The sequence below is a fragment of the Lytechinus pictus genome, chromosome 1 (genome assembly GCF_037042905.1).
Source record: "Lytechinus pictus isolate F3 Inbred chromosome 1, Lp3.0, whole genome shotgun sequence".
Lineage (NCBI taxonomy): Eukaryota > Metazoa > Echinodermata > Echinoidea > Temnopleuroida > Toxopneustidae > Lytechinus > Lytechinus pictus.
In genome coordinates, this window is record NC_087245.1 from 33908191 (window position 1) to 33924232 (window position 16042).

Consider the following 16042-nt stretch of genomic DNA (forward strand, 5'->3'; position numbering starts at 1 on the left):
ATTTCATAACATGTAGCAATATTCTGCTTTGTGTGTTGGTAATCCATGGATATTTAGCTAGCGCTAGTCATAAATTTAGCAACGGGAAATTGAGCACGAGCTCCGTTGTCCGTTCGCAAACATTTCAGAAAATTAACGTCCACTTCAGAAATGAATACCGCCACCACAAGATGTGGCGCCTGTCATTGTTACCATGGTTTCAAGCCAAGGACTTTCATGGTTACCTCAACCCTATATAATTATCACGACTGCAGACCGTACAAGTACTGCAGTTTGTTGATCATCCATCTTTCTTTTTTAAAAATTTATCTTTATTTTTTTCCTCGTCTTTTTGTTATTTTTATTCTTATTCTATTTTTTTCTTTGGGTTTGTTTCGACATTTAATAGTTACACAATATAAGACAAATTACACAATGTAACGCATATTATTGTTTTGCATCCTGTCTAATATTGTAGTTTTAATGCATTGTCGTTTTCGAATTTGCTTCATGTTTATTTTTATTTTTGATTTTTGTTTTTACATTTGACCTTCATACATTAGTTTGCTTGTTCGTTGCTTGCTTTTGGGGGTGTGATAATTATTATTTGATGGTTATCTGTATTTGTGATTAATGATAATCGATGCAAAATTCCTTACGGGGGGTCGAACCATTAATAGAAACACTTATTTCTATGATTAGTAGTAGATTTTCAGTAAGCGTAATTGACTTTCTAGGCAGCAACCCGAAAACGACTTAAAGTTCATTTCAAATTTATTATGCCATTTTAACAATTTTTTATATTTTGCTAGAATCCTGAAGCAAAGCCAAAAAAGGGCACTTATTCGCCAAAAAGGGCATTTTGGTGCAAACGGATATTTTCACCAAGAGATTATCATCTGTGTGAAGAAGTTGTGTGTTTTGTAGTAATTAAGTTGAGCAAAAAGTTGTTTTGTTTTTTATGATTTGTATTGATAAGATACATATTTAGGTTTTATTTTTCGCGAGCGAGCGGTTTGGATTAATTTTCAAATCTGAAATTGTAAAACTCGCTTTTTTGTCAATAATGGACCTAATTACTTGTTAAAAGGGCATCCTTGCGAGATGTTGCGAGCCGCGAATCACGAGCTCAAACTTTTGGAAATTTCATGTAATGAGACATCAATAGTAAACATTCTGAGCACTTTTTGAAATCATGAAAAAGGGATGTGAATCTATCTGAAGAATTAAATTTTCAATATACTGACCAGAAAAGGAACCTTTTAAAGACTGTATTTAGGGACTCATGAATAGGATACGGGCTACATATCTCACCAATTGAATAATGCGAGCGCGAAGCGCGAGCTGAAAATTTGTGACAATCTAACCACAAAACTGGACATTCTATGCATTTTATTTAACCAAGAACAGAATGAATACCTTAATAAACAATACTTGGTGCGAGCGCAAACACCGGCCAAAAATGTGAAATATTCCAACTTGATAAATGGGCATTCTAAGCATTTATGTATGAATAGGATAAGTATTTTACTAAACAATTATTGATGCAAGCGCCCCCCCCCCCCGGTTCCGCCGCCCCCGCAAGATGGCATCGAAAGTGGCCTCACGTAAGTTGACTCCAAAAATCTGGCAGAAACTACTGAAGCTAACAAGGAAAAATTGATTGTGACAAGATCGTTTTATATCATATATTCCATATTTAACGAACGATTACGCTTATACTATTTACAGAAAATATAATCCTTTATATTCCAAAACCTTTAAAAAAATATGTTTGCTTTAGGCAGTATATAAAACATTTGAATAAAAATTATTACTACTGTAGATGGCTTTATATTTAAAAAAAAATGATTTCATGAATTTGCTTGATACTACGCGACTGGTAATGTTGCTAGTAATTGACAAATAACTTCATGAGAATAATAAGATAATCAATCAAACCTTGGATTAAATTGTATAACCAGTCGCTGATCAAGACTTTTTAAAGGGGTGCATTTTATTCCCAAAATTTGACAAGCAAAAAAAAGGAACTTCAAAGGTAATCACTTACAAGTCATGAAGGGCATTGGATCTCCTGTTAAAACTGATGAGCAAAAAAAAGAGGGAGGGGGGTCATGACTCCAAAATAAAGGAACATTTTGGGGGGTGGGGATTTTACGATCGAGGTGCACCATCACCGTCTACCCCCTTGGATCTGCGCCTGGTAACATGTTTTAGCTAACTTGAAAGCAATGGTGTTTTCAGTAACAAAATTATAAGGTGTCAAAGTTTCAGGGATCAAAAATATATCCTTTTACACGTGGATACGAGCCGATCGAGGACTCAGGGGGTACCGGGGGAGGTGCGGAACTAAACGTGGTATGGGGGTGTGCACATCTTGGGGAGGTGGAACTAAAATGTTTGGAAAAGCAGCTGTAGAAAGCAGAAGAAGGTACGAATTTCGTTTTGCTTGCCTGTATCGGAACTCCTCTGCCTCAGCTGGAGGATGCACGGACATCACCCCCTCTCCCAGCCTACGACCTTGAGGGGGGAGGCATGACAAAAATATTCACTGGGGCACGGGGCAATGCTCCAAAGAGCCTTGGAAAATCCCCATTCAGCTTATCAAAATATTGCAGATTTAGCCCCAGAAATAAAGGATAATTACACCTAAAATATACTATCCAAAGTCATAAGAAGGGGATGAAGGGATAGCAGAGATTCTTCGTTTTATCTAGAATGCACTGCAGGGAGCACTTTTTGAGAGGAGCGCCAGTTGGTTCCGAAGGGAGTGCGCACAAGTCGGGATCGATGACTGAAGAAAATTTCTTGAAGTTTCTACAACACTTTGTGAAGTATGTGAAACCTACTCCGGCCGATCCAGTTCTTCTGCTCTTAGACAACCATGACTCTCATCTGGCAATATCTGTATTTGACTATGCTTCTGACAACGGTATCGTCATGCTTTCCTTCCCACCTCACTGCTCCCATAGACTTCAGCCTTTAGACTTGTCTGTGTTTGGGCCGTTGAAATCTCGTGTAGCACAGGAACAGGCGATCTGGTTAAGGAATAATTCTGGCAAGACCATGACAATCTATGACATTCCAAGTATTCTTCATGATGCATGGAAGGACGCGTTGTCAATGAGAAACATCATCTCAGGTTTCGAGAAGGCTGGAATTTTCCCCTTTAATCCTGACGTGTTCACTGATGTTGACTTTGCCCCCTCGATTGTTACAGATCGTCCTGACCCCGCCCTCTCAGCTCAAAGAGATAGAGCCAAAGATCCTGCACCTACCAGTGTGTCTGCTTCTCCTCTTGAAAGGCAACTCCAAACTTCTTCCAACCCTCATATTCCGTGTGCAAAGGTAGTGGATACGCTACCAGGTGACATTGTTGAAGTGAATGGTGAATATTCACTCCGTAACAGTGGTTATGAAGTCAGCAGGTTGTTGGCCTATGTACCACCATCATGACATGTGCAAGGAACTTGTCAGGGAAGTTTCCTTAAACCGGTCGTATTATGATAAGTTTTCCACTAAAGTCAACGTTGTGGAGGAAGTAAATGACTATGTCTACAGGAGGAAATACAACACAAACACTGGTGATATCATCTTGACAGCCCTGTGCAACGCTTTTGGTTTAACTGCCAACGTGTATCAGACATTGGAAGCACCAGCTCGAGGTTATCGCAAGATTCGGATGTCGCCTGGACGTGAGGCGGTTACCTCCAAAACCGTCATCAACCTTCTCCGAAACGGCGTAGGATTTGGCTCGCACTATTCGGCCATCGTGATTCCTACATGCTGATGCGCACGAAAAAGACGGAGCCATGTCGCCTCCAGGGACAAGTCCTGCTAACATAGCGGATGAGATGTTACAATATGCTTCTGCTCATATCTCGGATAAGACGCCACAATCTGCTTCTTCTCACATGTCGGATGAGACGCCACAATCTGCTTCTACTCCCATCTCGGATGAGAGGCCACCGTTTACAGAGACATCTGCTGCTCCTCGCATCTCGGATGAGACGGCTCCACCTCCAGATACAAGTTCTGCTCGCATCTCTTATGAGACACCATAATCTGCTTCTACTCGCAACTCGGATGATACGCCACAATCTGCTTCTACTCGCATCTCGGATGAGACGCCAAACTCTGCTTCTACTCCCATCTCAGATGAGAGGCCACTGTCTACAAAGACATCTGCTGCTACTCGCATCTCGGATGAGACGGCTCCACCTCCAGATAGTTCTGCTCGCATCTGATGAGACACCACAATCTGCTTCTACTCGCATCTCGGATGAGACGCCACAATCTGCTTCTACTCGCATCTCGGATGAGACGCCAAACTCTGCTTCTACTCCCATCTCAGATGAGAGGCCACTGTCTACAAAGACATCTGCTGCTACTCGCATCTCGGATGAGACGGATCCACCTCCAAATAGTTCTGCTCGCATCTGATGAGACACCACAATCTGCTTCTACTCGCATCTCGGATGAGACGCCACAATCTGCTTCTACTCGCATCTCGGATGAGACGCCAAACTCTGCTTCTACTCCCATCTAAGATGAGAGGACACCGTCTACAAAGACATCTGCTGCTACTCGCATCTCGGATGAGACGGCTCCACCTCCAGATACAAGTTCTGCTCGCATCGTGGATGAGACACCATCGTCTTTAGAGACATCTGCTTGTGCTGCTCTTCGGACATCTGGTGCCTTCACACCAACAGGAAGCTACGATGTATCGCCTCAGAGAGCAGGGCGTCCCGCATCGCCTTCTTTTTCCCCTGAGATAGTTCAGCCTCACCCAAGAGCACCCCAAAGATCTAAAAAGGCAACTGGCAGAAAGAGGAGTACTGCAATACTTACTGACACCCCGGAGAAGCGAATGTTACGCGAGGAAAAGCAAAGACGGGTGGAAAAGAAGACCAAGAACGGTCTCTAAAACGAATAGAAAAACTACCCCAAAAAAAGAAGACTGGAAAGAAGACAGTTACAAAGAAGCAACTAGCGAAGCGTACGCTAGAGGAAGAATTTCTAAAAAAAAGGACGACTGGGAATGCGTTGTCTGCGCTGGACTTTGGTCCCAGAGCCGGCCAGGAGAGCCATGGCTGGTGTGCCGTGCGTGCCGTAAATGGGCCCATGAAGAGTGCGCAGGGGTTAATGATAATTACCTCTGCCATGATTGCAATGATTCAGATTCGTAGTTTATTCACTAGGGTTGTGCGTACATGATTTTTCTGGCGTTTTAAGGAAGAACAAGGCATTTATAATCACTCATTCAAAGTTGTGACAAATGGCCTGAAGAGTCTTATTGACTGTAGTTCACTGAAATTGATTTCCACTGTTACGAATATATAGTGATAATAGAATGATTCAGATTCGAAGTATATTCGTTAATCACAATTAAATATTTATGTGAACATGTCGTTTTTCCGGTGCTTTAAGTCCTAAATAATCACTCATTCAAAGTTGTTGTAAATGGCCTGAAGATGGCCTGCTTTTGACTGTAGTTCACTGATCTTTTTTTTCAAAAAGACTTTAACTGTTATAAATCCAGTGTTACTATACATGTAGTGATTCAGATTCCGAGTACATTCGTTAATTAGCATTAAAAATTTTAAAAGTTTTTGTTATAACTTGCCGGTTTTCTGGTGTTAAAGGACCCCAGTTTAAGGAGGCACCACAAGGCCTATCAAGACTTTTTACATACTCTATGATAATTTATTTGCCACAAAATTTTAATGGGTTAGGCTTATTATACTCGTTCAATTTTTAGGCAAATTGCCTAAAGATCCTTGCTATTGACTAGTTCTTTTTCTTGTATTCCAAAGTGAATTTTTGTAGAAAGTGTTACCTCTTACTTCTAGACTGGTCTTAAAATTCAAGTGCAATGTGGGTTAAAGCTTAGCCTTACGAAGGATTTGGTCAGCAGTATATTTTTATTTATTTATTTTGTATTTTCAATTTATGAAATTTTCAATTGAATTATTTTCGTTCTATGTGAGAACAACGAGTTTTCTGGTTTGTTGTTAATAAAGCAGTTACAGAATTGAATAAAATTGTATAGTTTATTTCTTTGGCGAACTTGCCCCGTCATAGGCGCATTTACCCCGGGGGGTAGGTGAACCTGCCCCGACACGGGGCAGGTTCACCTACTTCGAAAATTTTCATTCAACATTGAATTCCTAAAAAAAAGTGATAGGTAATAGGGTTGAAGTGATGCTGTAATTTAGCCAAGAGTCATAGCTATCTAATGAAGACATTTGGGCACTATGTTGACTTGTAATTTGGACTGTACGGCGACTTTAGTAAAAAGGGGGCGAACTAGCCCCGGTCTCCCCCTTTTTCCATTATTTTGTTGCTTTGACACCCTATTACGTTACGTACATAACGTGCTCTATTTTGAAAAGGAGTTCCTTTTTACGTGCTTTTTTAATTTCTTTTTGGGGTCACGCATGGTATCCACTCGTCAATGGAAGTGCCGCCCCCCCCCCCCCCCCCGACAGATATCTCTATATATGCATATGGAAAACTAGCGGACAGAAGGTCCTCGCTGCACGTGCGCACCCTTATAACACGCATAATTCCCTTGCATTATACCCTTTTTTCACAAACAAATGTGTATCAAGGACAAGCGTTGATTCAAATAGAATTTCCGCCCCCCTGAAATGAATGGTCACAACTTCTTCTATCAGATGACCATAATTTTTTTTACATTCAATTAGTGGGAAATATGGCACTTTATTACATTAAAATCACGAGAAACCATCCATAGTCAGGAATATGTATTGGGATAATGGGTTTGGGGGACATTTTTATAGTACCCGGGTGGATTATATCCGTCGTCACATCGGTGGGTGGTGGTATCATGAATTTCCGCCCACATTACAATAAAGGGCACATTGTAAGGCAAATACTCATGAAAGAACCATGGAGATTTGTTAATAAGGAAATAGGACACTTTTATCATCAAATCAGAGGAGATTTTCTTTGTGATAGTGATGTCCGAAGAGCAAACCTACACTCGTGACGGGTTCGTTATGTATACGAGGGGTGCATCCTAGCTTACCACTGCATAGCTAAGTCTGAAAATTAAGTTTTGCTTATTTCTTTCATTTTATAATGATGTTTAAATGTTCAAACAACGATAATTCATGAAAATTGACTCAAAATATTGCAAATATTGCAAATATCTGTGTATACATTTTATCCCTCTGTAATGCTATTTCCCCCATAAAGCCGCAATGGAACATTCCGCACCACTAGTCATACGATGATCGCGAGGTCTGCAAACGTCGTCTGCTATGTTTTTACACGTCCGGTACACTATACACTGCATACAAGTTTCTTCTTCTTCTTCTTCAAGCTACACTGCCTCCTTCAATCCTGAAGATTCTTGCAGTATTGTAGTACCGTAGTATTGTATTGTAGTTTTCGATATGTGATTATGTCACTCAAAATTCTATGATTTTTGTATAATTTATGTATTACAAATAATTATTTCTATTTATTAGTAATTTTTTGTTCATTTATTTTGCAATGTGCCATTACTTGCATGATTTGAACTGAACGAAATTCATAAATAGGCCTAACTTTTGCTTCACTACAAAACAAAAAAAAATTAAAATATCAAATAGAAAATACTATTTGCCGATACCATAGAAAGAGAAAACCGTAAATGTATTATTGGGATTTTATATCATAAAAAATGCCTGTTTGTCGTTATTTTCAACAAGGAAACTGTCGGTTTGGTGATAGATGTCGATATGAACATCCTAGAAATCAGTCAGGTATGTTTCGTTTCTTGTTATTGAAGGAGGTTCTTCGATTTTCGACGAATCCCTGCACCGTGCTATTTTTTTGTAGTGCCCCATGCACCTAAAGTGGTGTAAGCTCCAAGTTAGATGGCAAAAGCTTCGGTCTCTGTGAGTGTGAGTGTAGGCCTAATGGTTGCTCAGCTGAACTCCGTCGGCTCTAGCCAGGAGTTTCAGTTTTTTTGGGCGGGTTGTGTGAAGATTGCGAATAAAGTATAAAATAAGTGTGTGGAGCACAAAGAAGAATTGTACAGGAAACAGACATGTTTCATTCACAAATCTTGAGCTGTGATCTCATTGACATTGGGTGTTTTGGCTCTCATTTGCATATTTTCCCATAATATAAAACCTATGTAGTGCGAGAAGTTTCTCTGCGAACCACCGATCAACCTCATACTAAACACGACGTATTTCCTTCAAGATTTCGAGTTGAAAATCTAATTTTCTTCATATATGGAGCTGGGTTTCACCACTCTGGGGCACTCGTCATCCCCGACCATTTGCCAAACAGCAAAAGGTAGGGGATGGGACTAGAGGTATGTGAGGCGTACTCATAGACAAAATTTGTGATAAAAAATGTAAAAGTAAGAGAGTTTGACTTACCAGTCTTTCCCCCCGAACCAAACGTTGATCTTCCTTCCGTTGTTGCTGGAATTTATCTTGGACTCAACGATATCTTGTCAATTATTCGAGGACTCTTCGGTAAATCGTCAGAATGTATGATGAAATTTGTCATGATCCTCAGCAGCGCATAGACTTCTACGTAGAGGATGTAACGCGCCCTCTTGTGCTCAATTAAAGAAAGCTAACGGAAGCGACCACACCACTGTCCTCTACAAAGCTGTATAAAAATGCTTCTCACCACAGATACCTGTTTCCGGTGATGCTTCTATTTCGGAAATCCAAGATCCAGCGATAGTAGTCTCTTTCTCCCCTGACACACAATATTTTATTTTTATTATTTTATACATCAGAATAATTTTAGCGCCATCAGCTTAGTTTATTCTATAATGAACTGTATCTTGTCGTATGCTGAAAGGAAATATGATGCCTTTTTTTTTTGGGGGGGGGGGTTATTGCTTCTTTTCTCGATCCCCGATGCCTCTCTTTTATTGAGTACTATCATTGTAAGGGTTAATTATTAATATTATTTTGGTTTTCTATTATTTTTCATATTATTATGGAATATTCATCATCATATCACTTTTGTAAGCCAACATTTTGTACCATCCTGAAATTAATATGGGTAAAGGCTGAAATGTGAAAAGAATGGAAGGGGCAAGAAACTCAAGACAAAGTGATAAAACAGAACATAATTACGTTCCAATTCTTTTTAATGAGTTTCTTTTATTTATCCAGGATGGGGAGCACATCAGGCTCGTGCCCACCCCCTCGAAAGCCATAGAACACATTTATTTTGCATCCATTTTGTTTGATAATTTGTACTGTTAATTTCATTTGATTGCAATCCTTTATGTTTGGATTTGAAATCAATTAAATTAACTTGAAACTTTCCCGCCCTCCCCTTGAAAATTGTGATCTACCCCTAAATAGGCCTTTGTGGTAAGTGATTTTTTATTTTATTTATTTCTTAATGAAAATCCTTTAGGTTAGGATTTTAAATCAATGAAAACAAACTTGAAACTTCATACTGTATAGCGAGGAGCTGTTATCATAATAAATAAATAACTAAATCAAATAAATCAAAATCAAATCATAATTGTGAAATTATTCGTTACATAAATCTCCATCACGGGGGGGGGGGGAGCTTGTTATTTTTTTCTGTAAAAGAAACCACCCCCTCCCCCTTTGGAAAATCCTGGATTCTCCCCTGATTAGACCCACAGTAAAGTTTGTTATTCTGAATTTCTGTTACATAATAATTTGGAAATTAATGCCTAACTTTGTGAAAAGTATTTCTATCGTCAGGTTCATTAATTAGAAAAGAATAAGGGGCTTTTTCATCAAGAGTCCCATAACAGAAAATTAACAAAATCGAAACAACTGAATTTCTCCTTAATTTTTTTTTATTTCATACAAAAATGTCTTTTTTCATTCCACTTTCACAACTACTAGTATCACTTTTGACTTTGTATAAACATGAAACAAAATTGCAAATTTGTCTTGATTGAGGCTATCAAGACTTCCTTACCAGAATTCATTACAAGCAAAGTTTCGTCGAAACATCAATGGTCAGTGGTCCAAACGGGTTGATGAGCCTCTCTATGGTTTCGTGAGTTCTTTTTTCTTTTTCGATTTGTCACTGTCGAACACAATAGACGTAATGGAGGCAGTTGGATGAGGTTCACGTTGAGAAATCGGTGAGTTTTTATTCATTTTTTATATCATATTTATTAATTTAAAGTCATATCTGTCAAAATAACAGTTTACATCAACGGATCAGTTCAAGTATGAACTGATTCGCGATGCTTTGGGCAACAGATGGGGGGAAAATGACCAATGTATATTTTAACAATAGAGAGGTATACAGCCGAGAACGAGGTTATATTATTTATAACCTCGTTCGTAGGATGAGTGCTCTGGGGCTACACCGCTATTCCAACGCGTGTTGGAAAAGTCGACGCCAGACGGGTACGTTTTGGCCTTGAATTTCCAGCAAATTAATCAAAATTACGGCCTAAATTTAGGTCTATGTTATCAATTATATACTAATTTCATAATTATAATGTAAAACGGGTACTCACGGGTTCTTTTCTTTCCAAATTTTGTGTTTTCATCGCCTCTTCTGGCCAACTCTTGCGATGGATTTTGTCGCCATGGCATAGGATCCTGTACGTGCAAATCCAGGGCGAGTTGTCACATGACGCTCGCGAGTCTCTAGGGGTAATGGCCTTTAATCAAGGCGTTCTTTTTGCTATAATTTTATAATGACGCTTAAATATCGAAATCAATGTAGACGAGTCTGTGCAGGGGCATAACAGGGGTATATAAGAGGGGGCATAGTACATGTCGCATGTGGAAGATAAAAGTTACGTAATGTAAGCCCCGAGCACTAGCGTACCTAGGGGGGGGGCAGTCTGCCCCCCCCCCCCCCCGATGAGTCACAAACCCATGCAAATTACATATCTCTGCCCCCCGGCCCCCCTGACGAGCTTGAAAACCTATTTTGCCCCCCTCCCGACGAGCTTGAATACCTATTTTGCCCCCCCTGGCGAGCTTGAAGACTTTTTTTTTGCTTGTCAATTTTTTTCTGGTACGATTGAAGACCTTTTTCATTGAAGAGCCTTTTTTTCCTTTTTTTTGCTTGTCAAATTTTTTGGCGGCCGATTTTGCCCCCCTGTGGAAAATCCTAGGTACGCCATGCACTGCCCGCGCTACATGTATGTTGGTAGCCCTGGGACCTCTGGATATTAACTAATCCAATTTAATTACAGATGGCAGATTTTTTTATTATCTGAGTAGCCCCCCCCCCCCCCCGGATTATTTGTTCTCACATTACTTTCCTTTTTAAATTTCCTTTCGTTCTTTCTTTCATTTTTCTTTCTTTCTTCCTTCCGTTGCTCCTATGTTTTTTTTTCAGGTGAAATCCACTCGGGGGATGGCCAGCCATGCCCCCATCTGTTTATGCCTCTGAGATGTAGGCTATACTCATGATCTTAATCTTCGATTTTCCAAAGTAGGGGGGTGCAATTTCTCAAGTAAAATTTGACAACCCCCCAAAAAGGTTATCACAGAAAAATTGTCATTTTGTCTCGCGTAAGATTTGACAAGTAAAAAGAAAAGATGGTTACTAAAAATAAAAGACTCATTTTGTCCGTGTAATATTTGGCAAGCCTCCCCCCCCCCCCCCAAGTTTAACATATCGGAGGCGCGATGGCTCAGTCGGTAGAGCAGGGGTTTCGGATTCCGGTGACCCGGGTTCGATTCCCAAGTGGTGCGCTAGTGCCCTTAAGGCTTATCCTCATTACCAGGTCCCTCGGAGAGGACCTTAAGCCGTTGGTCCCCTGGTTGCTTGCTCACAGGCATTCGTGCTTTTTTAGCAGTCAGGTAAAAAATCTCGATATAACATAACATTAAAAAAAAGTGAAGGTCATTTTGTCCTGCGTGAAATTTTAAAAGTAATAAAAAGATGGTCACTAAAATTGAAGTTCATTTTGTTTGTGAAATATTTGGCAAGCCCCCCTCCCAAAAAAAGGTTTTAACTAAAAATGATTGAAGGCCATTTTGTTCCTCTTAAAATTTGTCAAGTATAAAAAAAAAAATCACTAAAAAATGAAGGTCATTTGTCCCACGTAAAATTTGACAAGCCCCCCCCCCCCTAAAAAAAAATGAAAGGTAGCTGATAATGATTGAAGATCATTTTTTCTTGCATAACATTTTACAAAAAAAAGTGTGTCACTATTTGGCGAGCCCCCTACCCTCCAAAAAAAAGGTTTAATTAATAATGATCGAAGGTCATTTTGTCTCTCGTAAAATTTGACAAATAAAAAAAAGTTGTCACTAAAAAAAGAAGGTCATCTTGTCGCGCGTTATATTTGGCAAGCCCCCACCCCCCTAAAAAAGTTTGTCATTAAATATAGAAAGTCATATGTTCAAAGTAAAATAAATTTGGGAAGCAAAAAAGAAAAGGACAAAAAAGAGCAAAGAATATGAACAAAATATCCCCATTACAAATATTGCTGTGATTCTCATAAGGAGGTGGGGGGGGGGACTTAACTTTGTACGAACGACATTTTTTTTTTACATCCAAAATATTGACTATGAATCTCAAAAGGTGGAACGGGCCAGAAATGCTCAACCCCCCCCCCCCCCCCCTGATCTGCCATTGATTCCAATCGATAATGACTTTTCCCTGCAATACTGATGCTTGAAATCAAGATACTGAAGATTGATATATTGTAATATAAATTATGAACGTCTGACAAAAAGATAACCAACCGATCACCTGACCGATCAGCTGACCAGTACGTGAATCACATCGTAGTTGATCAGTCCCCACAGCGTTTGGAACGCTCACCAAGAATTCAAGAAAAAAGACTGAAAATGTAAGTTTAACCTCAATCCATTAAATTTCAAATGTCGTAGAAGTTTCCTTATCATGTTTAAAACTAATTAATACCTAAATTGTTACCATCCACTATGTATTAAGGCGTACATTTGCCAAAGTTCTTGGGTGCAAATAGAAACGGCAATGTCTAACCGGTTTTATCACTGATGTCGCCTATGAGGTCCATACATGTAATGTTTGGACCTCATTGGTACTAGGAGTGGGTTTCACTGGCATTGTTGAGGTGCACAGGGGGAAGGAAGAGAATACACTCTAGAAAATGCGACAGTTTCAGGGTTTTTTTGGCGGGTTGTGTGAAGATTGCGAATAAAGTATAAAATAAGTGTGTGGAGCTTGGTTTTACTCACTCACACTAATACTAGGTTAGTAATAATATATATATATACTAACCTCGTACAAGGGACCGTGTTTGACCCTGGATTTCGAAGTAGTCGGCAAACTTCGCTTCATTGCTGAAGTAATATTTGCCGAAATTCCTTCTCGCTACGCACCGGGGCTCTTTCCGGTAAGTAGCAATACATAACAAAATTATATATATGATTTTGAAATAATTTAATTACAAAAGGAGCAAATTTCGCTTATCTCGGCCCAGGGTTGGCGCGTTTTAAACGGTGTGTTTTAAAACATGTTTTAAAACGCGTTTTAAAACACCTCATAGACTTGTGTGTTATAAATATGCATGGATGTGATTTTACATGAATTTATTCTTTATACTTTTATTTCTTAATTGGTTTATTATTTTCTTCTAACTAAATCTCTTTCTCAACACCACTCTTTTTCTCCTCTCTCTTTCCCCCCTTATTCTCCCTTTCTCCATTGCTTTGTCATGTTCCTTTCCTCCTGTTCAATTGTGCACATCAATCCATATTTAAGAATATTCTCATTTTAACAAACATCTGAGTGTTGTGCTCACTTTTAGACAGGGAAAGAAACACTATTTAAAATGAGCTCAAATATGTAATAGTAGTACTTGAATGAAATGGAAGTGTTGCACAAACATAATAATATTTTGCAAATAGACTGTATATCTGACATTGTAACCTTGAGGTACACACGAAATTAGGTGAAACTTTGCGCTTCGTAAAGATGAAGAAAAGTAATTTAATTCAGTATAAGATAATCAGCTAGCAAACCTTTTTTTCCTCCCTGAACATGTGTGGAACTACCATTGTTTTAACATTTTTTGGTTCAGTCAAGTTGGTCATTAAATTTTTTATCAAATCTGTAAAAATTGTAATATTGTATTGTTCAAACAATTTTTAAAAAAATAGTGAGGGGCATTATCAACTCTCTCATTTGCACATCACTGAGTTGTAATAAATGTTTTGTGAAAAATAAGCGAAATTTTAAAATGTTATAACTTTCTTATTTTACATCCGATTTTGATGAAATTTTCAGCATTATGCTTGTTTGAATTTTTTCTACTGATTCAAATCAAACATTTTTCTGGGGTGGACTTGACCTTTAACCCTAACACACCCAGGGGACCGTAATGGCCCCCTTAAAAATTTATATGATAAATCCATAAGCACAACAGGGCCACGCCATATTGTTCAAGACTATTTTTTGGATACATGCATGGATATGTGGTTATGATATTACCATGGAGCTATCAACACATTAATAGCTCAATGATATTACAAGTGCATGACAGACCAGAATTGCTCAATATTGTGATTTCATGTACATGTATAAAGCCAATGCAAATTTTTCGCCAACATTTTTATCTGTATCAATATTTGTACTTTTTGTTAATGATTGGAAAATTATTGCCAATAATTTCCATTAAAAATCCGATTAAAAAAACACAAAAGTAACCACAAAACTGTAGATAAGAAATATGTAAAAAAAAGTTAAAACAAACATTAAAAAAACAATTTGATCAGAATTCCTCAATTAAAGAAATAAGCAGTTCAAGGGCCTAATATTTATAGATTTAAACCCAATTTTGTATTTCATGCACTTATGGGTACCCGGTTGAATGTAAATTTCATTGTAGCTTGTCCAGTACTGTGTGCGCCTCAGTGGCGACTGACTTGAATACTACCCAGGGAGTGGAGGATGTGCATACATTGTGTGCGGGAATGACTGATTGAATCCGATGATTGTGGTGATAAATCTTTAAAGCGCTTAGACATGTCGTTCCAATGTATTAAGCGCGATATAAAAGCGGACTTTTATCATTATTATTACTTAAAATTTGTATAATTGATTCAAATGAAATAAAGCATATTGAGTAAATGAAATTAAGCATTGAAAGCCTATAGTCTATAGATTATGTCATTTTCTTACATTGTGCAAATTCTTCTCACCCCCTAAATTGACAAGACTCAAAAAACCCTGAGACTACATCATATGTATGAGGAATAAACTTATGAAATGTCAACTTACTTTTTCGGCATTCGATTTCCTTGATTTCGTTATTTGGGGAAAATATGAACTTTTCTGTTGGAAATTCAGTAAAAAAAATTGTAGTCATCTCTTACTAATACTCCAAAAATGTATTTAAAACATCAAGAGCTTAAATCATACTGTATTAAATGTACAATTTAATTGATTTACAGAAAATTACATCGTTCGTTGGGAAAAAAACGTTTTAAAACGATTTAAAACGTTTTAAAACAATAAAAAGCGTTTTATTTGTTTTTATTAATAAAAAACGTTTTTTATTACAACCCTGAGGCATAGCAAGTGACTTCATTTGTCTCTTCTACGGAAATACAAGGAAGCCCGTTAGTGGCGCTAATAAATTTCACAACCTTGATTCAGCTCCTCAGTACTTTTATAACTGTGTCTAAATTCTTTGAATACGCAATTCTTATGATTAATTTACTAATTATGGGCACCAATAAATGAAATACCTTCAAAAACATAATTCAAGATTACTATTGGGGATGATAACACTTTTTTGCAATTAATTTAAAACGATGACTAATAAAAAAAAAAATGAAAAAATACACATGCCTGGAACGAAACCAGCAGTACAAGCTTTAACGAACGTCAATAATACGGTATACCAAAGTCTATACAATGAAAAGATTGGACACTTTACGGACTTCGCGTAATGCCTTGCGTCGATTTGCGTGTAAAATAGTGTAGGTGCCTACATGTAGTCTTTCCCTTGTCGTGTCTTTGATATGAATATAAATCACGCGCCCTCTTTAGGCGAAAATTGATATCCACGCTGACCAATTTTTATCTCTGTGAAATCTTCACTAAAGATCAAGAAAAT

The 16042-nt window shown here is 38.2% G+C and overlaps 1 protein-coding gene across 1 annotated transcript; it reads left to right on the forward strand.

Moving 5' to 3' along the window:
• Positions 1-2769: 2769 nt before the first annotated feature.
• Positions 2770-3435, forward strand: LOC135155423 (uncharacterized). Its single transcript, XM_064104373.1, has one exon. It carries the CDS (start codon positions 2770-2772, stop codon positions 3433-3435), a length of 666 nt encoding a protein of 221 aa, XP_063960443.1.
• The last annotated feature ends 12607 nt before the right edge of the window (positions 3436-16042 follow it).

Bases quoted from the DNA above. Each gene is read 5' to 3' on its own strand.
- LOC135155423 (XM_064104373.1), top strand. From the start codon at position 2,770: ATGACTGAAGAAAATTTCTTGAAGTTTCTACAACACTTTGTGAAGTAT.